Source organism: Netta rufina (assembly GCF_964035555.1).
Source record: "Netta rufina genome assembly, chromosome: 3".
NCBI classification, from domain to species: domain Eukaryota; kingdom Metazoa; phylum Chordata; class Aves; order Anseriformes; family Anatidae; genus Netta; species Netta rufina.
In genome coordinates, this window is record NC_140125.1 from 90335683 (window position 1) to 90357875 (window position 22193).

A 22193-nucleotide genomic window follows, 5' to 3' on the forward strand; every position below is an offset into this window, starting at 1 on the left:
ATTTCAGACTAATGACAATGTGCAGTATTAAATATTTCAAATAAGAAGTAATTAATACAAATCAATTGTGTCACAGTAAGCAGTAGAAAAGAGAAGCTTTAAAATAATTTGTCTGTATGGGCACCAAAACACTTGCTGTACGTGCAGTAGGGCAGTCTGAACAAAAAGAACCACTCCGACTGTGTGCTTTATGCCACTGAGCTTTGCTCAACTTTGCCAGAAAGTTGGCAGCCTGCAAACTTTTCCGTGTCAGAGACGTTCAAGGTTAAATTGTACTGATTCAATAAACAATTCACAAATTTAGAAAAGTAAGCTAGCTTATCTGCTGTACATATTCTGCTACTGACATAAGAAAACAGGCGTTTGGCTTCAGCAATGGAGACTGAACATTAGGAAAGTCGATGACTGCTAATTGATGTTATCTAAAACACCTCCACATGGCAGTAACAAAGATACCTCACCTCTCAAGAACTGCAACTCCAGCTGGCCAACATTAGTAGGAAATGTTGTCTGGTACGAGTTTTAACACAATAGTTAATTTTACTCTTTTGAAAGCCATTTAATACAAGCTTCTTACTGGAACGGCTGGGCTGAACTTCACCAACTTTCTATGCTGCTGCTATCGGGGTACCATTTCTGGTACCAAATCCACTTCAAATAACTTCTGCCATTTAAGATACAGTTAACTGCTTAAAAATATCTTCTGCCTCTTTCATCACTGGCTAAAGACAATGCAGGTAGAAAAGCCACAAGGCTTTTAGTGCAATGTGCTTATGGTGGCCCCTTCCAGCAGTCCATGAAGCCTCTCAAACGCTATCTGGGTACACCCAGGAAAACACTTCACTAATCCAAAGGCAGATTGCTGCTTCAAAGATGAGAACTATTTGTTTCATTTAAACTTTTCCTCTTCTATGTTGTCTCCTGATTAGACTTACGTTTACTTTTCAGTTCTTACTAGGTAGTTAGGTAAAGCCAGCTGCTACCTGCTATTTTCTAGAAAACTTACCAAGACTAGGTTATTCTTGTGAACGTTTGGCAGTCTTTGTTAGGACAGTCTGACATTAGCAATTAACCATTACAATAACCAGTACCAAATACAACCACGTGGTTTATCGTGCAGATTTAGTTGTGTTTGTAGCTGCCATTCAGTTACCTTCTGAAGAAGCAGAACAGGGACAAAATTTCAATTTGAAATTTAAGCTTCACAAGCTTCATAAAACCCAGACAGAAACTTGTACTTGCGATGTTACACATTCACATAAATTAATTTGGATTCCTGGATGCTAACTGGAGAAAAGCAAACGACGTTTCCCCGGGGCTGGCTGTGGCTGGGCCAGCCAGCTTTCTCTGGGCCACATCCTGCACTGTGCCACTGCACCCAGCAGGAAAAACCCCAGGAGAGGAGGAGGAAGAAGGGACATACGTGGTTACGGGGTCTATCTTCCCATACAGCTGATATGCGTACTGAGGCCCTGCCTTCCAGGAAGCAGCCAGACAGCTGCCTGCCGATGGGAAGCACTGAATGAACTCCTCGGTTTCCCTTGTGCACAGGGCTTTTTCCTTTCCTTATTCAGCTGCCACTGTCTCAACCCTCAAGTCTGTTCGCCCTCCTGTTTTCTCCCCATTTCACAGGAGAGGGGAGTGAGAGCTTGGGTGCACATTTGGCTGGTCACCGGGGTCAGCCACAGCCAGATTCACTGGCATCCAGGAATGGGGTCAGGTTGGGATCAGAAACTAGAATTTAACCAGATGCACAGAAACACCACTGACTGCGACATACATCAAGTACTTAAGTAGTCTTTTATTAGAGACCATTTGGACTTTTAGAATGAAATTAGTACAGCCACAGGGCTCCACATTTCCTGACATGTCTCAAGTGTTCTTGCTAGAAATTGCCGGGTAACTTGGGAATTTCAGAAACAAACTGGGGAGTTTTTTTCCCCCCACTTTTCCAGTAAACACCCATGCCCCTACAGTTACTGCACAAAACTTCTCCCTACTTGCAAAAACATCCACAGCTCCCAAAAGATGAGAATATTTCAACATCAGAATTCAGCTGCTTTAAACCTAAGCAATAAAGCGCCTGAAAGCCACCGACAATTTTAAACACAAATCTTCACATAAGTTGATTTTCGTCCAATTTTTAAGCTGCTGAAGTGATCTGTCTTCACACAACGCATATTCTAAGATGATTTCAAAGTATGAATTTTGTGAAAAACAGCCATCATTTTCATGTGTTTTTCTGTTGAACCAGATGCTTTCCCCGAACAGCTTTCAAAGATCTTCCCACTTTTCCCTTTCCAGGGCATGATTTCTGATGGTATGTTTCTCCTCCGTGTTACTTAAACTGGACGAGTTCCAGCGCATCACAAGAGGTACCGTGGGCCGAGGTCCATCAGCTCCTGCAGGTCCAAAGTCGAAGTACAGCTACACGCTTAGCCAAGGCTAGGGCAGGAGCACTTCCCACACAGATATATTAAAAAATAAAATAAAATCTAGAAGGAAAGAAGGCAAATATTACAGGTAACAGAGCACTAACTCCTGTGCATCTCAAAATAGTCCACAGCAAACTTCTCCAGGCCAGCATCATCCATGTCTTCTGCCAGACTCCGGCTCCGTGGCTCTTCCCTTTGCTCCAATGTCACCGACTACGAGTACGCTGCTCTGCCTCCAAAGAGCACAGCTGGCTGACAGACTGTATTTGTCAAATAACTGGCTCCATCTTGTGGAATAGAGAATTAACTGCAAGGAGATTTACACAGCTGATGGTCACCAGCCAGTTCCTGAAGTCACTTCTTCTGCCAAAGCTTCACCAAAGGCTGGGTGGCTGCACCACGTCAGCGTGCTCGTGCAGTGCTCTCTCCGTGACTTCCCCACACAATTTGGGCCGTGTAAGTGCTCTGCTACTCCAGACTTCAATGAAGTTATCCATGAACATTTTCCAGAAGCATTATGTATCAGATATACCAACACAGAAAAATATGTAAGCAGCAGTTGTATTTTGTGTGATTCAACAAGCAGTACCACTAACACTAGAGTCCTGCCTCCACTGGCCACACGGGGAAGAAGAAAAATACGAGGCAGAACCACAGAGGCTCCTATCAGTTCCTCCCCTCAAGGCAACGCACTTGAGACAGGGATTAAATCAAGATGAGACTAAAATGCTCAAAAGCAGCACTAGTACTGTCACACGCGTTCAGTATTTCCCTGCTCTTTCAGAGACTCTCTTACCAGCCTCACTGGAAGCTGCTCAGATCCCCTGAAAGAAGAATCCCATCCACCACCTCCTACCACGTATGGTTCAGGCTCTCACACACACAACACAAAACACGCACACAAAAAGCACCCCAGAACCAAAAAATAATGCAACTACGATCTTAATCATGCCTATTCAATCAGTTAAGTCTTCAAGTCAGGAAGAAGAAGCCGTGAAGAAATACATCGGATTTTGTGAATTAAGGACCGGATCTCAGAAAGAGCAAAAACCTTGAGGATCTTACACAAAGGCCTTTACGCAAGGGAAATTGTGCAAGAACCACAACACATGAATCTTTACTCTTGAATAAAGAGTTCTTCGAGGACCTTGAACCTTTAGTCTTTACAAACTGAAGATATGGGACTATTTACCTACCACCTGCTGCACTGGGTTAGTTCCTGATTAAAAGGAACAAACAGCCTGAAGCAATCTTGTGTCACAGTACGCTCATTCTCCTGCCTTTCCCCACAGTAAGCTCTTTCTTCTCCTGTGCAGCAGAGGCTTCCCTGCTTTACCTTTATACTCAAAGGCTAAGAAAATCATGTGAGTGCACTCTTCTTGTTCTTTTCAGATGTGAAGGCATCCAGCAAAAAGCTCTTTTATATCGAAAAAAAAAAAGGTGACAGAAGTCTGTAGCTTAAACAGATCTGCAGAACCACAGAACGGGTTGTTCCAAGTCGTTATGAGAAATCTCTCGTAGCTGGCTTAGTAATAAGCCTGTACTTTGACAGTTGTGTCAAACATGACACTTGGGACGTTCAGTGACCAAGTAGGAAAGAGGACCAAAGGCAGATTTACAACAGGTTTCACTGAAGCTCAGTCCTGATCATGACTCTTCCTCCATCAGGAAAAGGAGAGGTCACGTCACCATTTCCAGCAGGCTACATACAATTACCAGCAAACTATGTAAACATCTCGTGGTGTTATCACACCAGTTACCTTCTCTCATTCACATGCTTCTGCCACGGGACAGGTTCAGGTCTGAGGGTGGCTCCGGTCCTTAGTTTATGCCTCCCTTAGACCTTGCTATTCTCAAAGCAGGATTTGGGGTGATTTTGACACAGTCAAGGCCAGAACCTGAGAACAAACTTAAAGTTTGCTACTGCTAGCCAAAATCTGGTAAGTGGCGTAGAGCTTCAAGGACAGGATTCCCCCAAGTTTCTCTCTCCCATCTGGATAACCATTTTTCACTGAAGTCATCCACAACAACGCCCCTAAGCTTGGTTTTATTCCCAGCTCTGAAGCAGCCACGCAGCCACATAGGAAAAGTCAGTTTGTTCTTGCAATGAACAGCATTTTACTCACACCAAATTGCTACTAGATAAGAAATTTTGTAAGAGATGGAATCCAAGTATTTTGGCCTTGCTGACAGCCAGTTACTAAAAGTCTGAGTTTGACTGGCTAAGACCATGAGATGTCTGCTTTTCCAAAATAAATAACAATAATAATGTCACCACAAATTAGGGAATGATTTGATGCAAACGCTAAGTTGTTTACCAAATGAAAACGCAGTATTTCCAAGTTCAGTGTGAAGTTATACACATCCATCCATCCCATATGTGGCTGGCCAGTCTTCGTGGGATATTAACAGAAAAGAGAGATCAATAATGGCTTTTGGGTTGTTTGTTCCCAAAGTATCACCAAGACTTCCTACTCATCTTATTTCTAAGATGATGATATTTAAATAAAACATGTTCCTTATTGAAACACTGTCCACAGGACACTGCCCCAGCGTTCCTCTCAGCCTCACAGGCTAGGAGCACGCCGCAGCATCCCCTCTGGAAAGGCAAAAAGCAAACCCTTTGGCATAGGAAGCGTCAGCGGTGCCAACCCGGCCACGTGCAGTAAGCCAGCAATTCCAGAAATCAAATTCCAGTTTGGTTAAGGAGCAGTGCTCTGACTTCACTCGGCCTGTTTGCTTGCAAAGAGAAAAAGCACTGCTCGTGTCAGAGTTCAAGCCGCGAGAAAGAAGCGTGCGAGCAGTCATTTCCTCTGAACAGCATCTGGGGTTTTCTAAGAGGACACGGCCATGGAGCATGTTACATACTGGTAAGAGGCTTCTGGAGGTGGTCTTGACTGCAATTTTTCCCTTGTCAGCAAGGAACTGCTGAAAGGCTTAATTGTTTTTTAAAGCGAACAATTTATATTCCTTCTATATGCAAAAATAAAAGATAATTTAGGGAATAGTAAGGTCTTAAAAAGTTTTTAGAAATTAATAGCTAAGCATTGAGAGCATCGCTGCTACAGCACTGATAGCACGTGGGTGTTTTAGTGGCTGCAGGGCAGTGCTTGCACAGAGCCAAGGACTCTCCTGCTCCTGGTGCTGCCCTGCCCACAAGGACACCGGGGGTGCCCCAGGAGCTGAGAGGGGACACAGGCAGGACAGGGGGCCCAGACTGCCCAAAGAGGTGGCCCAACAGCATTGTGCTCCTCACACGGGCTCTAACTAGATTTGTATTTCACAAGGAGAAAAAAAAAAAAAAAAAAGCTCATTTTTTTCTGAAGCTTTTTCACCCCAAACATGGTTACTACTTCCTCGAGTAGTAAGACACAGAGTTGTGGCTGGAAAATACTTGTTGCAAAATATCCGTTTCTTCAGAAGCCAGGAAGAGAAACTGAATAATCCACCAAAGTAATCAGTTGCATTTATTTTCACATACACGATTTAAATAAGTGTTTAGAGTGGCATCAAGGGTGCTCGAGAAGTATCAGCTCTCAAAATGTATTCCCAAAACTTGAAAGGATCCTCCAGCATGTAATCTGGAGCCTGGATTTCTTCTGTTGTATTCTTAAGTCTTGAAGACCAAACACACGACAATCTTTTTGCTAATAAAGCACATTTTTTGAGTAACTTTTCTTAAAGAGCAGCAACTCCATGGAAATTACAGCGAGCCAGACAAGGGGCGTTCAGCATCACTCTCAGAGGCCCTTTGCTGTGTGAGCAGAGCACCCAGGCAGATTGCTTAATAAAGGAGTGTGAAGCCTGGAGCTTAGGAAGGGATTGTGATTTTTGGAAAGGATTGTGATTTTCTGAAACACCGAAGCAGCCTTCAGCAGCTCAGTGAGCCACTAGAAAGAGCCACGTAGGTGTCGCTTGGTAATCAGACCAAAGTCCGCCTGGTGGGGGTGTCTGCGGCTTAACCAGCCCCTAGGAAGGGAGCTGAGATGCACACAATTTCTGCTGAAGGTCTGAAGAGTGAATGTTAAGTATGGCATTTGTTATGTTTGAAGGAACGGCTGTTTTTGCCCTTATCTAGAGGTAACAGGCAACAGAACCGATGTCCCACAGGTATTTACCCTATTAGAGAAGTCAGATGCTACACCGAGAAGCACTGGGTTTTATTCACACCCTGGCTGTTTCTAGAAATTGTCATGGATGACTAACAAACCCAGCTGACTTGAGCACACAGCACAAAGTTTATTTGAAATTTATTACTCAAACCCAGCTGCTACTCACTGCCACACTCTGACTCCACCTGCAAGCTCTGCTGCGTTCAGGTTACGGGCACTTCCACCTCCTTCTGCAGGAATTCCTACACTACTACAGCCTTTAATCCTCCTGAGGAATCCTATCAATACATCAATAACATACAAGAGGAGCACAGCAATCAGCCACCAAACCCGGACACCAAATTCCTTTCCCCAGCCACGCCAGGAGCACGGCTCCTCCCCAGCGTAGCCATTTTCTGCCAGAGAAATCAGAGCCAGGCGCAGCTTCAAGGAACAGAGCCACTTTTTTCCCCAAATCACAGCTCAAAGTTAGTTGCTTGGCAACCCTGCTCCGACAAGCCCGAGCGGTGCTCCTGCTGCTCTGGCCACATGCAGGGTGTCAGCGCCTCCCTCGGGGCAGGCAGAGCTGCTGAAGGGCCAGGTTAAGGGAGACGCTCGGCGAGCTGACCTGGGCACTTTCTCACCTTCCTCACAGAAGTCATCTCCGCTTTTGTCAGCTGCAGGATGAGAGCTCTCCGTGCCTGGTACAGGCTCGGAGCACTGGGATGCTCTCCACGCTGCCAAGCTCTTCCTCTGCCTCAGACGGTGGCCCCACAGCACAGCAGCACCGGGCTGCTCTGGGGAGGGGACACGGAGCAGCTTGGGGTGCTTGGGGTAAGGTGGGAGCAGAGCAGGAGCTCAGCACCCCCTGCAAGCACCCTTGCACCAAGCAGGAACGCCTCGACACACGCATACATACTGCTGAAAGCAGTGAGGGATCGATGCAGGGGCGGAGGATAAGCAAGGGTTTGCTCCATACCCTACAATCAACCACTGTAAAGAAAGATAAACATAAAATAGATAGCGAGCTTCGATCTGAACGGGTAACTTTCCACAAAGAGGGTGAAGCAGCTTTCAGTTGAGTGAAGTTGTTGAGGCAGAGCAGAGGGTATCCTTTTTAGTCACAACCCAGAGAACCAACCAGGAGTTTTAAGATCCAGGGAGATTTCTGACGCAGAAGGGATTTCTTGAAGGCAATTCAACAAGTAAAGACCAGGGTGAAGATGCCTTAGCCTTTTCCTCGTCCCTCACCACCAGGTCCCCTGCCCCATCCAACAGCAGGTCCACATTTTCTCCAGCCCTCTCTTTCCTGCTGATGTGGTTTGAGTGCCCCACAAGCACCATGGCTCATGAATGTCAGCCCTCAAGCTGCCTGAGGAAGGTATTCATTTCTCATTCCTGCTTTTGCCTGACCAGGTGGCCAGGAACAGACACCAGCACCCCTGCTGGGCTGCCCTCTAGCCCTGACCCGTAAGCCCCTAAGCTCATCAGGCCCGTGCTCTGACAGAAAAGGATTTCTGGTAGCCCAGGGCTACTGTGCCTGAATCCTGGGCTGGATTCCAGCCGTTGCAGACCCAACAGGGATACTCCAAGAACCTCAACGTGAGACTAAGATCTCACCAAACACTACCTGCTGGCAAGGCAAACTCATTAAGTCTCAGGGAATTTACTTGAGGCCGCCAGAGAGAACAAAACAAAGCACCTCGGTCAGTACTGTAGGGCTGAATCATGCTCAAATGAACCTGCGTGAGCCAGTGGGGGAAGATGCAACACCTGAGCTAAATTAACCTCTGACTACCCCAGAGTAATAGCTGCTAATTGACTCTATGAAATCCCCTTGGGAAATCTGGATTAAGGAGGGAGCCACCCCTCCAGGAAAGGTCCCTCCCTGCAAGCCTACTTGTCACATAACGTGTCTAAGTGCTTCCTCTGCATTGCTGACAAGGACTGCTTCGGGCTGCATCAACGCTGCTCTGCTGTTCATCGGGACCAAGGAGGGAAGATCTCACAGCTTCACAGCACGGGAACAGCCTCAGCTCCATGAGAGGAGATCTGGGAACAGAGCAAAGATCAACATCTGGCCTCAACAGCGTCCTGCAGCGGCCCCTTTCTCGTGTCACCGAGGAGTGACAGGGCCACAGGTGAGGTGTGGATAGGGGGGAGACACCGGTAGCTCCTGGCCAAGAGCTCTGGGACCTCCTGCACTGAAAGGCCAGGAGATGGGCCCAGCAACACCACTGCTCCAGAAACTGCCCCACTTTTATGGTCGGCACAAAGGCAACAGCTCAGATCGCAGAGGCCCGTGCTCCTGCATGTAGGGCTGCAAACCACGGTAAGGACGGCTGCAGCTGTGCAAGAGCATCAGCTACACAAGCCCTGCACTTCTTTTTAAAAGTCAAAGAGGGATTTAAGCTGCGAGGGATCTCCAAAGGTCAGCTCGCCCAGCCTCCCGTCAAAACAAGGCCAACTTCAAAGCTGCACCACGCCACTTGGGGTCTCACCCCATCGAGCTCTGCCAAGCGCCGAAGAATGGGGCTTCTACAGAAACACCGCTGTGGGCTCGGGTAAAACGCCTTCAGGCAGCACGCAGAACTTCAAAAGCAGGAATAGGCATTTGCAAACAAGCCTTGTTCTATTCCAAGTTAAACAGATTTCCTGGGGCTCGTGTCAGGATATTTTTCTGTACTGAGAGTCAGGAGATAGAAACAAACCCAAACCAAGGGTAAAGAGACCACCATTGGAGTCACCCAGCACTACAACAACCCCACTGCCCCGTTCCACCTGCTTACGGGTTGTGAGCCAGAGCCACCACGCTCTCCCAGCTGGGAAGAGAAGCATCTCCTCCAGAGCTCGTATCTCACCCCAGGCAGTTAACTTCCCAGCTCTCACTCTGAAAGTTTCAGCCTCATGCAAGCATGAGACAAGCAAAAGGTCAGAGAGCACAGAACAAAAATCAAGGGCTGGCACAGCTTGTAGCAGCAGAGGACCAGGAAAAAGAAGAACCCTGCAGACACAGTGGCAAGAGAGCACGGAGCTTCTGGTCCCTTAAGGTCTTCGATGGTGTGATGTTCTGCGAAGAGGTGAGAAAAAATAGTAATGTAACCAGATGAACTGCGGGATTTCTAGCGACACAGCTCCTTCCTATTGTTAGAGGTCAAAGCCCACCCTGGAAGGACAGGGGCTGTAGAAGCCCTCAGCTAGGACAAGGTACCACAGTGCAACCACGAGCTGCTTGGTTTCTGCTCCGTGCCTGACCTTCAGTATCAGGCTAAAGGCTCCACCTGAGCTGTCAGTTGTGGACTTCACCTCCCATCTAAGCAAACTCTGCTCCATTTGCCCTCATGTCCTGCTTCAGCAGTTTCTCCACCTTTGGAGGCAGGAGAAAGCCTTGACCCCGGGAGGCAGAGCAGCCAGCACCTCATGCTACATCAAGCTAATAGCGCTGATGAGCTGACCCAAAAGTGTGCTGACACTGGCAGCCAGAGGCAAAAGCTCCAGCGCTGCTGCAGTGGGCTGAGAGTTACCCATAAGCTTCAGGGTACTGCCTAAGGAGAAGCAGTCAATTGAAGTATAGAAGCAAGATTAAGACGCTGAGACCCCCGGTCACCAAAACAAGCAAAGAGCAGAAGTAGCTTCAAAGACATTGAGGCTTAGCTGCATTTAAGTTGGTATCCCGGACACAGAAGATAAACCCAAGAATCGTTTGTCTGCAAAAAAAAAAAGGAGTCTGAACAGCTAAGCCCAGCAGGAGCTTGGTTTGACTGCTGGTTTGTCCATTTCAATTTCTTTTTTTTTGTTTGTTTGTTTTTCAAAAGGCAGGTGATTAGGCAAATTAAAGTTAGGTTTACTTAAAGCCAAGTTTGTAGAAATTGGCTTTGACTGCACAAATTTCAGCACCGCGATTTTCCTTGTTCAGTCTCTCCCCACGTTCCCTAGAAGCCCATACTTGTTTTTCTTCAGACAAAAAAGACCAAGTCATCGCTCATAGACAAATATCTAAGAATTGTACAGTACAACCAGAATGTACTGAAAAACACTTAATACTGTGATTGTATCTGGTTTAAGAAGCAGTGTCAATGTGTCCTTTTCTGCCAGAGCTCAGGTAAGGGATCGTTTATCCAGGCTTCGTACCTCATCGCACTAGAAGCGAACATTAAGAAAAAATGATAAAACAGCTGACACAAGTTTATTCACCTCTTCTGATGGTCCAAAGCATCTCAAATTGTCTATACAAGATCTGCAAGCTTCCAACTACTTCACTGTAACTGCTCCAGCTTAAAAAAAAAAAATCTAATGGGGCTGCCAAGCCAGGTAATTGTCTTCTTGACAGACACGTGAATTCCCCAGCAGAGCTCACAAGTCCACACCTTTGTGTTAAAGCCAACAGCCAAACACAAGGCATGAGAAAGACAAGATGCTGGAGTAGGCTCACACTGCCTTCAAACACGTCCCACACCTGCACGCTGTCAGGAACAGCCAGCAGAGCCTCCCCAGCACGAGGTCTCCTGCCTTCAGCTTACTGGGCAGGCCTTCTTGCTCAGGTGGCTGGTCCTTTGACAGCGGTGAGCACCTCAACTCTTTCTAACAAAGGGCATCTCCCCGGGGGCTCTGTCACGCTCTTCAGATCCCCAGTACTCGAGGCGCTGCTGTTCAATGGCAGTGCCCAAGCCATACCTGCTGCCAAGCAGGTCCACGAGCCTGGCAGACTTCTGGCATGCTACAACGAGGCACTAAATAAACGGAAAGAGCAAACCCTGATAGCCAAAGGGGGGACTGAAGGTGATGCTTTCTGACTGTGCTTCCATCTGAGAGATCCGTAAGGGCTGGTTTTGCTTAGGAGACTCAAACATCAGCACAAATAGCAGCAATGCATTTAGACTCGCTATACAGTGGGGAAAAAACAACACAAAACACAGGTGCTTCAGGGTGGCATTCGGCACAGCCTGCCTCACACATCTGTAGCTATTTCTCTCTCCCAGAGCCTTCCAGTTCCTGCCAGCTTTACCCACCCACACACAGAAAAGGACTGTGAAGAGCTGCACCACGCAGTGATGCACTAGAGGGAATTTCAGTTGCTCGTCTCTTTCAGAAACTCAGGATCACTGAAGTTACTGCCTACATGCCTTAGCATTTCCTCCAAATACTAGGAGTAGGTAGTACAATATTAGGAAGACATTTACAGCCTACAGCTGCTCAGACAGGGACACCAAGACCAGTCAGCACGCAGACAAGAACTATCACAAGTCAGCCCGCTCTCCTCACTCTTCCACAAACCTCAGTGGCTGCAGAGACAGCTCCAGAGCATTTCATTTGGAGGTTTCTTCCCCACAGAGGTGGCATCAAGCCTTCCTGTGCAGTGGGGAGCGTGACAGTGACAGCAGCCCGGCCCTACAGCAGGTAGCTCCCAACACGTGCCAGCAGTGGCAGTCAGGTTCCCAGCAGCTCTGCCAACAGTTCAAACAAATACAGAATAAGAAACGCTTCCACAAGCTGTACCCAGAGTCAGCAGTCCTAATTATTGCTTCGTGCCTACTCTGGCAGATGCATCCTCAGCCGTATCTCCACCTTCTGAAGGATTTGCAGAACAAAGCAGCAAGGAGGTGTAATCCCTAACTCATCCACGTACCTCACGCGTTAAGAAGTAGGCCAGAAAGCCATGGATGGATTTCTTCTTGATACACAATCGCTATTAATAATGGCATTATCATTTTGAGAAAGACACGTTTTTTCTTAAAAAGAAGAAAGATCCTCTTACACAGAGCAAGCAGGCAGTAATATGGGAAAGGTGCGCGCTCAACACTTCCTCATGAGCAGTGCAAAAGGTTCTCAGAGAGCAAGGAGCCAACTCAGGGATTTGGGAGTGGATCAGGACAAGTTCCAAAGATCCCCTTTCTGATGCGAGATGTAAAAGCCAGCAGAGAAGCCTTAGTGGTAGCTGTGGTCAAAGCAAAGTGTGATAAAAATGCAAGTGGGACCACGTTAAGGTGGTTAGGGGCTAGAGGATACTCACAAGGCTTCAGACGGTATCTAGCTGCTGGAGAACTCCCAGGGCCTCAGAGAACAGCAGTTCATAGAGATACACAGGCACAGGGTGAGGTTACAACATCCCCTGGATGCAACTACTTGAACAGAAGCCCAGGGTAAATAGAGCACCTGAGGCTTCAGATCCAGGGGAAGACTGCAACATCTCCAGCGAGAGGAAGGAATCTGCGATGACAGGCACTGCGCCTCAGCTCGGAGCGCGCTGAATCTGGGCTGATGCTAGGCAGCTGCAAGGCCCTACCAGGCAGAAAGGTTTTGAATATCGGCAGAGGAAGAACCAAGGTGCAAGTGCAACTCATGGAAGCGTGAATAAACTGAACTCGGGGAATCCTAGCCAACAGAAAGGAGGATGCCAGACAAGGAAGCAAAGCTTGCATGAAGAGGAAAGTAACCTAAGCCGAAGCAGACAATAGCTCCATGAAAACAGAATCAGTAACACCACCAAAAGGAAACAGAAGGTCTGAACTGGAGCTCACGCCAGAGAAGTCCTCAATATTTCATCATGAACAATTTCACAGGTCAGTTTCCAGAAGGCAGGACTAAGGGAAGTCAGTTCCTCTAGTGCAACTGACAGTGGGGAACTCCAGCCTGTAATTACACCTTTGGTGATGACAGGGGTGCTGCTAGCCATGCAGTGGAGCAGGCCACTGCCAGAGCCTGGGGAGAGCTCACAGACCTGGTTTCCTCGCAGAGCCGTTCTAAAAACTGCTGCCTCAGACATCCGGGTGCGCCATGACTAACAAAACCATACCTCTGCCAGCCACCAGCACGTATCGAAACTATGGGTCAAGTGTGAAACATCAGGAGAAAGAAAACGCTCGCTGTATCTGCAAGCAGCAGCCTCCACTTCTTTTCCTCAAGAAGTTTCAACAAGGGAATGATATGATGAAGGAGTTCAACAGTGATATTACGTTTTGATGGCGGGGAAGGCTTGATTTTCAGCTGGCAAACCAATTTTGCTTTTTCTTCTGAACCATGTCTTCTGGAAAGATACAAAACTCCAGACTCCAGGGTATAACGGAGGCACCTCAACACTGCTCACACAACTCTGCTGCCTGGAAGGAAACTTCTTCAACATAAGAAAGGAAACCTACACGGCATCTCCACGTATAACCACCTCCTGTCAGGAGCTCCCAGGACAGCTGAGGCTCAGCTAAGTTCACTGCTCCACCTCCAGCATGCAGAAAGACAGCGTGGGAGGAAGAGGTTTTATTGAAATAGAAAACAGAAGACTTTAGAAATGCAGTCAAATTTTGACTTACTTGGCTACCTTATCTAACTTACTAGAAAGATGGAAGACAAGTGGCAGGTACGGGCAGAAGGCATCTGGTTAAGGGACTGGTAGGTGCTCCAGAACCTGGACAGAAGGCACGGACTGAAGTAAGAGCTTTCTGCCAGTTCCTTTGCCTTGGGACAGGTGAGAAACTTGGAAGCATCAAAGAAAGAACAGTGCAGAGAAAATGCTTGATAACACAGGTAGGGGGAGGAGAAGGCTGGAAGCATCAGCGTTGCTGGACTGAAGTGGCAAAAGATACCAGGCAAGGACTACAGAGATTCATGAACAGCTTGACCAGGTGGTGGCTGGAAAGAGCAAACATCAGCCAAGACAAAACACAGCTGGAGAGCTGGAGGCACGACTGGAGGAGCACCCAAGCTCCGAGGCCTGTGCCGGGGAGCAGCACCCGCGCTGAGCTGCCAGCAAGAACCGAGCAGCGCCCAGGACCGCATTCCCAAGTGCCAGAAATGCACAAAACACACGATTTTTCCAGAAAAGCACAGCCTGGGGGGCCCGAACAAGCTGTGCCAGCAAACGGGTCCGGAGGGCTACCTGCAAAATACCACAGGCCTGGCACCCCAAGGAGGGGAGGGGAGCGAGGCAGTGCCCTCGCCGTCCCCGTCCCCGTCCCCTCACCGCGGCCCCTGCAGCCCGGGGGCCGCCTCCCGAGCCCGCAGCGCCGCCACACGCCCGAGCCCGGCCGGGCAGCACCGGGCAGGGCCGGGCCGGGGCCGGGGCCACTGCTGCAGACGTGGAGCGGGGCGGGGCGGCGCTGGGTGCCCGCACCCCGCCGCCTGCGGCTCCCTCCTCGCCCCCCGGTTGTCCCCCCCCTTCTCCCGCTGCCCCCCGCCGTACCCTTGGCCTCGCAGTCGGCGCAGTACTTGTTGTCCTCCTCCCGCAGCAGCTTGGCCAGGATGGCCTGGTGCTGCTCGTTCTGCTTCTGCGCCTTCTCCCGGCACGAGCGGGTGGCCATGGCGGCGGCGGCGGGGCCGGGGGAACGGGGGAAGGCGCCGGGGGGGGAGGCGCCGCCGCTGCCCAGCCGCGGCCCCCGGCAGCCGCCAGCGCCGACTTCCGCGACCGGCGCTACTTCGCGGCGGGCGGAGGGATTCGCTCCTCCTCCTCCTCCTCCTCCTCCTCCTCCTCCTCCTCCTCCTCCTCCTCTTCCTCCCCCCCGCCTCCGATCAGAGCCGCAAAATAGTCCGCGGGGTGCTGCCGCCGCCTCCCGGGAGCCCTGGGGGGTTTTGGGTTCCTCGCGGCCCGCCCCGTGGAAAGGGCGGGGTGGACGCTGGGACCGGGCGAGGAGGAGGAGAAGGAGGAAGGCTCCGTCCCTTCCCGCCCTCAGCACCGCGTGGCAGTGCCGCCTGCCCGCCGCCATTTTGTGTGGGGTCCCCTCGCCTCGCTCTGTGCTGGCTGCCCCTCAGTAATGGCCCTTTGTCAGCCCCTATCAAGCTTTTTTTTTTTTTTTTTTTTTTTTTTTTCTTCCTAATCCATCTCTTCTGGAAAGAGCTGGAGCCTAAATATATAGCCTATAAAATACTTAAGTGAGGCACATGGGAATTCAGGTCTCTTCTCCCTCAGACGTTAAACTCCTGAATCACACTCTGTATCTTTCTTATACTCAACTCCAATGGTTAATTAATTATCCTCTAAATTTGGAAGGTTATGATAGAAAGAACTAAGAAAATGCTTATCACAATAATTTAGCAGTTAAGTTGGTATCACAGAATAACCGAGGTTGGAAGAGACCTCCAAGATCACCGAGTCCAACCTCTGACCTAACACTTAACAGTCCCCACTAAACCATATCCCTAAGCTCTACATCTAAACATCTTCTAAAGACCTCCAGGGATGGTGACTCCACCACTTCCCTGGGCAGCCCGTTCCAATGCCTCACAACCCTCTCGGTAAAGAAGTTTCTCCTAATATCCAACCTAAACTTCCCCTGGTGCAACGTTAGCCCATTCCCCCTCGTCCTGTCACCAGGCACGTGGGAGAATAGACCAACACATGGGAGACCGTGTTTAAATCTCCCTCAAATAAATAAAGACACTCACAGTGCCCCGGTATTGGGCATGAGGCCGCAGGATGTGGACATGGTACTGATGTATGAGTCCAAAAGATGGGTTCACATCCTACAGCTGCCTTGCTGCAGTGCCTGAGTCCAAAGAGGTACTGCACCAGAAGGATTGTAAAATTAACAGCAATGTAGTTTGGTGTTAGCCATGCTTTGCAAGGGACTTGGTTATTGGGGTGCAATAGTCCCGGCTGTTTCAACATGACATTAAACAGGGGTGAACAGTTCCAGCTGAGTATTTTACCTGTGAGCATACGATTGTTCTCCTTTTCTAGCCCAACATATCTTTAATTCTTGTGTCTTTTGTAGAGAGAAACAGCTCCAGCTAGAAGGGCAGAGGATAAGCCTCTGCTCCTCGCCTTCATCCCAGGGCTCTGGGGAACAGAACGCTTTTCAGAAAGGCGAGGACTGTGGGCACAAATGCCCTCAGAGAGGAAAGGAAACGAGCTTGCGTTTTATATGCTTGGTAAGTTCTTCTTGTGTTCTTATATCAAAGGACTGTGGCATCAGCACTGCCATTTTAGAAGGAAATAGTACTTGCTTGTACATTTTGTGACAGACTCGACCTGTACGTTACATATGCTCTGAAAACATCTGCTGTGCTGCCAGAAGGTGTCAAGTTCAGCAATCGGCTTAGCTTAATGTGCATCAGCTTCTCTGATCCTAAAATGAATACAGGGATACTTGCCATGAAAAGTGGCTATTGATCCAGTTTCTGTGTTTGAAAAAAATTACAGAAGTGCAGAATAAGTGTATTTGTTTAGTCTGTGCTTTGGCCTTAGTGCCTTAAACCCAGATGTCCCAATTGTTTATTTTGTGGGACTAACGCCCACTTTGCATGCATACTTGAGTGGATTGGTATGGGATATCCTCTTCTAACTGTCAAGCATTAAGATGTCCTTCATGTGTTCAGCTCTGAAAATTATCCTTTCCTTCAATATACTTATCCATGCTTTCTATAAAGTAGTGGAAACATAAAATTTCCTGCTTCCCTAGGGGACTGAGATGAGTAAGCTATTAATATTTTAATAGGTAGTGCTTAGAAAACAGCATGCTGTAAATGCATTATTAGGTATTTCCCTAAGAGCTTAAATGAATGTGAAGAAGATGAAAGGATATCCCCTCTGTGCCTTTGCTGCTTTTCCTAGACCCTAAAGAACAGCAAAGTATTGTATATATGAAGTTACCGCCAGAAGCATTTTTCAGAAGGAAAATAAAAGGGAAGATGCATTTCAGGATATGGTATGGATTTTAGAAAAAGCTATGGTCTGCAGTGAAATGGCCAGGCAGTGAATGTAGTGCACAGAGGCCAGAGATGGCATCACCTCGGGCTACTTCAGAAGGAGAAGACAGGCAGCTGTCTCACTGAGCCTGTCAGCCTGGTGCCCTTTGCTTCACCTTTCATAAAGCCCTGCAGAGCACAGCCTATACAATCCGGCTTGGGAATTGTTAAAGGACATACTCGGGTGTTTGAAGAGCTGTATCTTCCAAAGCAAGCGAGTTTCACGTGGCTAAGTGAATTTTCCATGAAGTAACTCAGACACCGGAGTTCTGCCATCATTGGTGCTAGAGGTTGTGTGGTGTTCAGTAAAAATGCACACACCGACCTTGCATGAAAAAATGCTTCTCCCAGCTGTTGCTACTTGTCCTCCTGTGGGCAACCCCGCTGTTCTGCAGGGGTGCTTACGGGCAACTTCTGAAGCTCACGTTGTTTTATAATCTGATAGCTGACGTTCACTGCATATAATCTTCCTGGCTGAAATTCACCAAGTCTAAATACTTACTTTATTCAGAAATCTCCATATAAACCAACTTTAAATAGTATTTGCTAATCAGGGCAGTATTAGCATAAATTTGACTTAATGGAGGAGGATGTATCAGGTGCAAAGTTATTAACTGAAATGAAACCAGGTGTTAAAATAGCTGTGTTTTCCTAGTGTCTCATCTGCAAATATCAAAGTCCAGAAATAAATGGGTTCCAATTACAGAGCTTTTGAATTTGAGAATTTCCTTTTCATAAGAAACCTCACTCCTTCAGAGATTTTCATGCTCTTATGGAAAAAAAATAAAAATAGAGAGAAATAAAGAAAAGAAAGATCTGTATCTTTCTGGGAAATGGACATCTCAGTAATGTTCTTGAAACTCAGTGCTCTGAAGATGGCTCCTCAGGCTGCAGAGCCTGGGATGCCCACGGACTCAGATAACGTGGTAGCTGCAGCCCGTGGCTGTCAGAGAAAGGCAAAACCCAAAATGTTAGTATTAGCCACTGTGTTTCAGAAAGCACTTCAGGTGGAATTTCTTTCACAAACTTGAGGTGCTTAAGGAAATCTTTATTTAGCAGTGAGCTGGCCACCCTTTATAGTCAGCGGAGAGAAACAGACGCTCCAGAAGGTGATTTGTCTTCTTCTGAGACAGGCGTCTAACTCCGGTGAGGTGAATTACCATCGGGAAGAGCCGGCATTAGAAGGAGGCGAACCACTTGCTGCATCATTTGTTTCCCCATTGGCTGTAAAGGGCAGGGAGGGTGGCTGTCTTGTACCTGAGTGTACAGAAGTTGGTCATTTAAGAAGCAGATTGTAAGTGTTGTTTTTAATTAAGAATTTTCCAGCGCTGTTTAGGAAAATTCCTGCCCAGCTCTACTTCTGATATCTTCAGACAAAAAAAAAGAAAGGAAGCACTAGTAACTTCATGGAAAATGAAGTAACAGCTGCACAAAGGCATCTAAACCTATGCCAGGGGATTTTGTTATTTTCCTTCTTTGCTTATAAACAAAAACATAATTCCATAAACAAATTCAACAAAGTGTTAAAAAGCAGTATTTAATAATAATAATAATAATAATAATAATAATAATAATAATAATAATAATAATAATAATAATAATAATAACAACCAAGCCTTTGAAAATCAGAAAGTTTAGTTTTCAAAGCTCAATTTTAATTCTGCTTAGATAAACCTTTTTAATGCTAACATTAAAATGTTAAACTATACGTATATTTTAACATACTACTTGCATTAATTTATGCTTCACAAAATTTTAACAGTACAGAAGGTATTGATATGGAAAGACATTCCTTATGCAATGATGCAATGCAGAATTTATTAGGACAAGACTGTCTGAACTACAGCTGAATACAGTACAAATATAGTAGTGGAGCAACAAGTTTATCTCACTTCTTCCCCAAACAGGGTATTAAATGTTTGGCAGCCCTGCATGATCACTGCAATTGGAAGTCTGATATAACCATAGCACACCTGCCCCAGGAGTCGCAGGAGTTACTTGTTCACCCCATAGTTTCAGCACTTAGTGCCTGCCCCGTGAAGCAAACAGTAACAGTGTCATGCCCGAGGTGGTTAAAAGGTATAAAAGAAGCCAGATTTATAGGGGAGGCAGTATTTTCAGTGACTTCTTGTTTCTGTACAGCAGCTTGACTGGAGGGATGAGATATTAGACGTAATAAATTCTCCTTCCAGTTTCTTGGTTCTTCATTTACGTCTACGCACAGCGAACAAGCAGCAGGTACTGAATGCAGTTAGGGACATGATGGTATCACACCTAATGCAGTCTGATCTCTGTAGGTGCTGACTGCTTGAAACACACTGAAATCTAAAGATTTCCGAAAATTAAGAGAGAAATCATTAAAACTAGAAATAGAGCTCCGTCTCTTGCTAAGTGGCATCGCTTAGTGGCATGCCAGCACATGGTGACACCCCACAAACAATCTTGTGTTCTTGAGAGTTATTAGTAAGCCTGCATTGCAATTGTAAATACAAATGAGTACCTGGCAGGAAACTATGAATTAAATAGACGGATGCAAATGACTAAGTGCATTTTAATGAGCTTTGCTGTCAGTCATAAATTGTGTAAGCTCAGAAAAAAAAAATCATTACTGTACAGCTAATAAGCATGTATGCAATTATAATTTAAACCACTGCATATATTTGGCCGCTGTATGCTTGCGTGGAATGTCGTGCGGAATAGTGTGGGTGTGCAACGTAAGGGAATGGAAGCTCCACGCGGTTCCAAAGCAAGAAGAGATCTTAAAAACGAAATGCTTTGCACTTCCCCAGCTCCCTGTGTATTTTCAGCTGTTGAAGGCTATGTGTATGTTTCAGCCTGAGCCTTTTCATTTCCATTCTAAGACTGGGATTTCTGAAGGGAAGCTCAAAAAGAGAGACTATTAGATGAGACTTTGTGAGTCATGCATTTGGCACACTCGGGCTTTTAGGATAAGAATACCAGCCTTAGGTATCAGCAGTCCTTGATACCTAGCCAAGAAGAAGAGCAACAATCAGATGTAAAATTGGTTGCAAAACCATACATTTGAAAGATTAGGGAGAAATATAAAAAGAAAACATAGTGAGACAGCTGAGCTCCATTGTATTTACACCTCCACATGCAATAGGTAGTCTTAGAGCTTAAAAACATTTTGTTGACTCAGTAAACGACAGGATAGACCCTACAGCTAGGAAAGGTTTTCATTTTGGCTTCACATGGAACAAATCCCAGTTTTAGCTCCTTAACAGTAGAAGCTGTGAGTCATGTAGCACGCTTCTTCAGCCCTCTGAAATCACGAACTTGTGGAGAGCGCAGGTTGAAAACCAGCCGATGAACCACGAGTTTCAGCCTGTTGCTATCAAAAGAATCTGTCTGTACACAGATCTGCCTCTGTAACAGCATGTTTTTCCTACGATTTTCTGTAGCGCTGCTTAAGTATTAGTGTAAATAAACCTGTGTTAATCTTTTCAACGAGGAACAATTAATAACTGCATGCTAGATCTTGCCTGCTTGAACATTTGCAGTGCTCCTTGCCAATGCCACCTGTTTTGTCTTAGTGTTAGAGTATAATCATCCTTAAAGAAGTGAAAATGTTAAGGAGAAACATTTAAAGTACTTTCACTTTGCTGTCTCCTTCAAGATAATTTCTTACTGGGGGAGGCTGAAGTGGCTGGGTCATAGCCTTGGCTATGCAAATCACACTGGTTTCTGGATTTCTCTGAAGTCCAGAGATGCCGGAGAAGTATCATTTCTACTTCAAAAGCTGGTTATTTTTAGTGAGCAGTGAGCCTTTTATCAATAAAAGAATGTCCTTAGCACTCGCAAGCTGAGCTCCTATCTGCAGGAAAACATGTTTTTTTTTTCACTCGGTGGATACTTAAGAAATGAAAAAGTCTCTTCCTTCAGCCCTCTGTGACTGATCGCTTGAGAAACAGGCTTGGCTGTGTTCACTGTGCTGTGTCTGTGTCTGGCAGCTGGGTGACTGCCTCTCCAAGCACGAAGAAGTCTGTGATGGTTCCTGGGTTGCTTCCCTTGTCTTGTGTACAATGTAAAGCCCAGCTACACTGCACAGAAGGTGTAACGTCGGGAGAATGGGAGCTCTGATGCCAACAATTTGCAGCTCTAGGAGCTGACACGTGTCCAGCTAGGTATGTCATATAACAAAAAAGAAAAACGAATGTTGCAATGTCTGTACTTTTGTTACTACAGCATCTTTGATGACAAAGTCCTGCTCGAGGTGTTAGTACAGTAAAGCAACAAGGATTGGCTAAAATCAATATTGCTTGGATTTTTTAAAAATAGACTTCTATCTCTAGAAAGAATTGAAAGAAAGAATTGAATTTTCTCCTTTACGGCTTAATGATTTGCTGTTATGACAGACTTAATCAATCCGATGGGTCCACGTTCAATGTTCTGGCAAGTATAACCAGCCCTGGAGTGTTTTCTTACTCCCCAAAGGACATTGTTTCTGTGTTTATTTCATTCAGACGTCTTATCTGGAAAGCATATTTCATTTTCTTGAAGAAAAGTGTACAGTTCTGAGACATGCATTGAAATCCATGCATTGACTTCACTGAATGTGAAATGATCTTTTAACTTAGGAATTGAGCAGAAAAGGTTACAGAACAAAAGGTCCAGCTCGGTAATGGGTGCAGAAATTACAGGGAAGAAAAGAAAAAAGATCATACAAAAATCACGGGGCAGATTGAAGACAGTTTGTAGTAACAAGAAAGACCGTTAAAGGTTGCCAGACAAGACCCGTGTGTCATTTCTAAAAGTGTGCTACACAAGGTCCATTTGTTTGGCTGCAAGATTAAGATCTGCTTTCCATAACTTGTTCCTTGTTTCTGAATCTTCATGTTGTGTTCTGTAATGTCACTGTCTGCCAGATGCTTCTAGAGCCTCTGAAGCGCAGAAGGATGGTCTATTTTCAGCCTCTACTCCCATGCAGGCTTCCAGAATGCGCTGCAGGTGTTCAGTGGAGCTCTCCTGCAAA

The 22193-nt window shown here is 46.6% G+C and overlaps 1 protein-coding gene across 4 annotated transcripts in view; it reads right to left on the reverse strand.

Moving 5' to 3' along the window:
- SMAP1 (small ArfGAP 1) overlaps positions 1-14913 on the reverse strand; it is an 85424-nt gene extending 70511 nt beyond the window's left edge. For all 4 annotated transcript variants that reach the window (XM_084283837.1, XM_084283836.1, XM_084283835.1 and 1 more), the window contains exon 1: positions 14700-14913. In XM_084283837.1, the coding sequence (XP_084139963.1) occupies positions 14700-14817 (118 nt within the window). In that variant the 5' untranslated portion in view covers positions 14818-14913. The remainder of the gene's footprint in view (positions 1-14699) is intronic.
- Positions 14914-22193: the final 7280 nt, after the last annotated feature.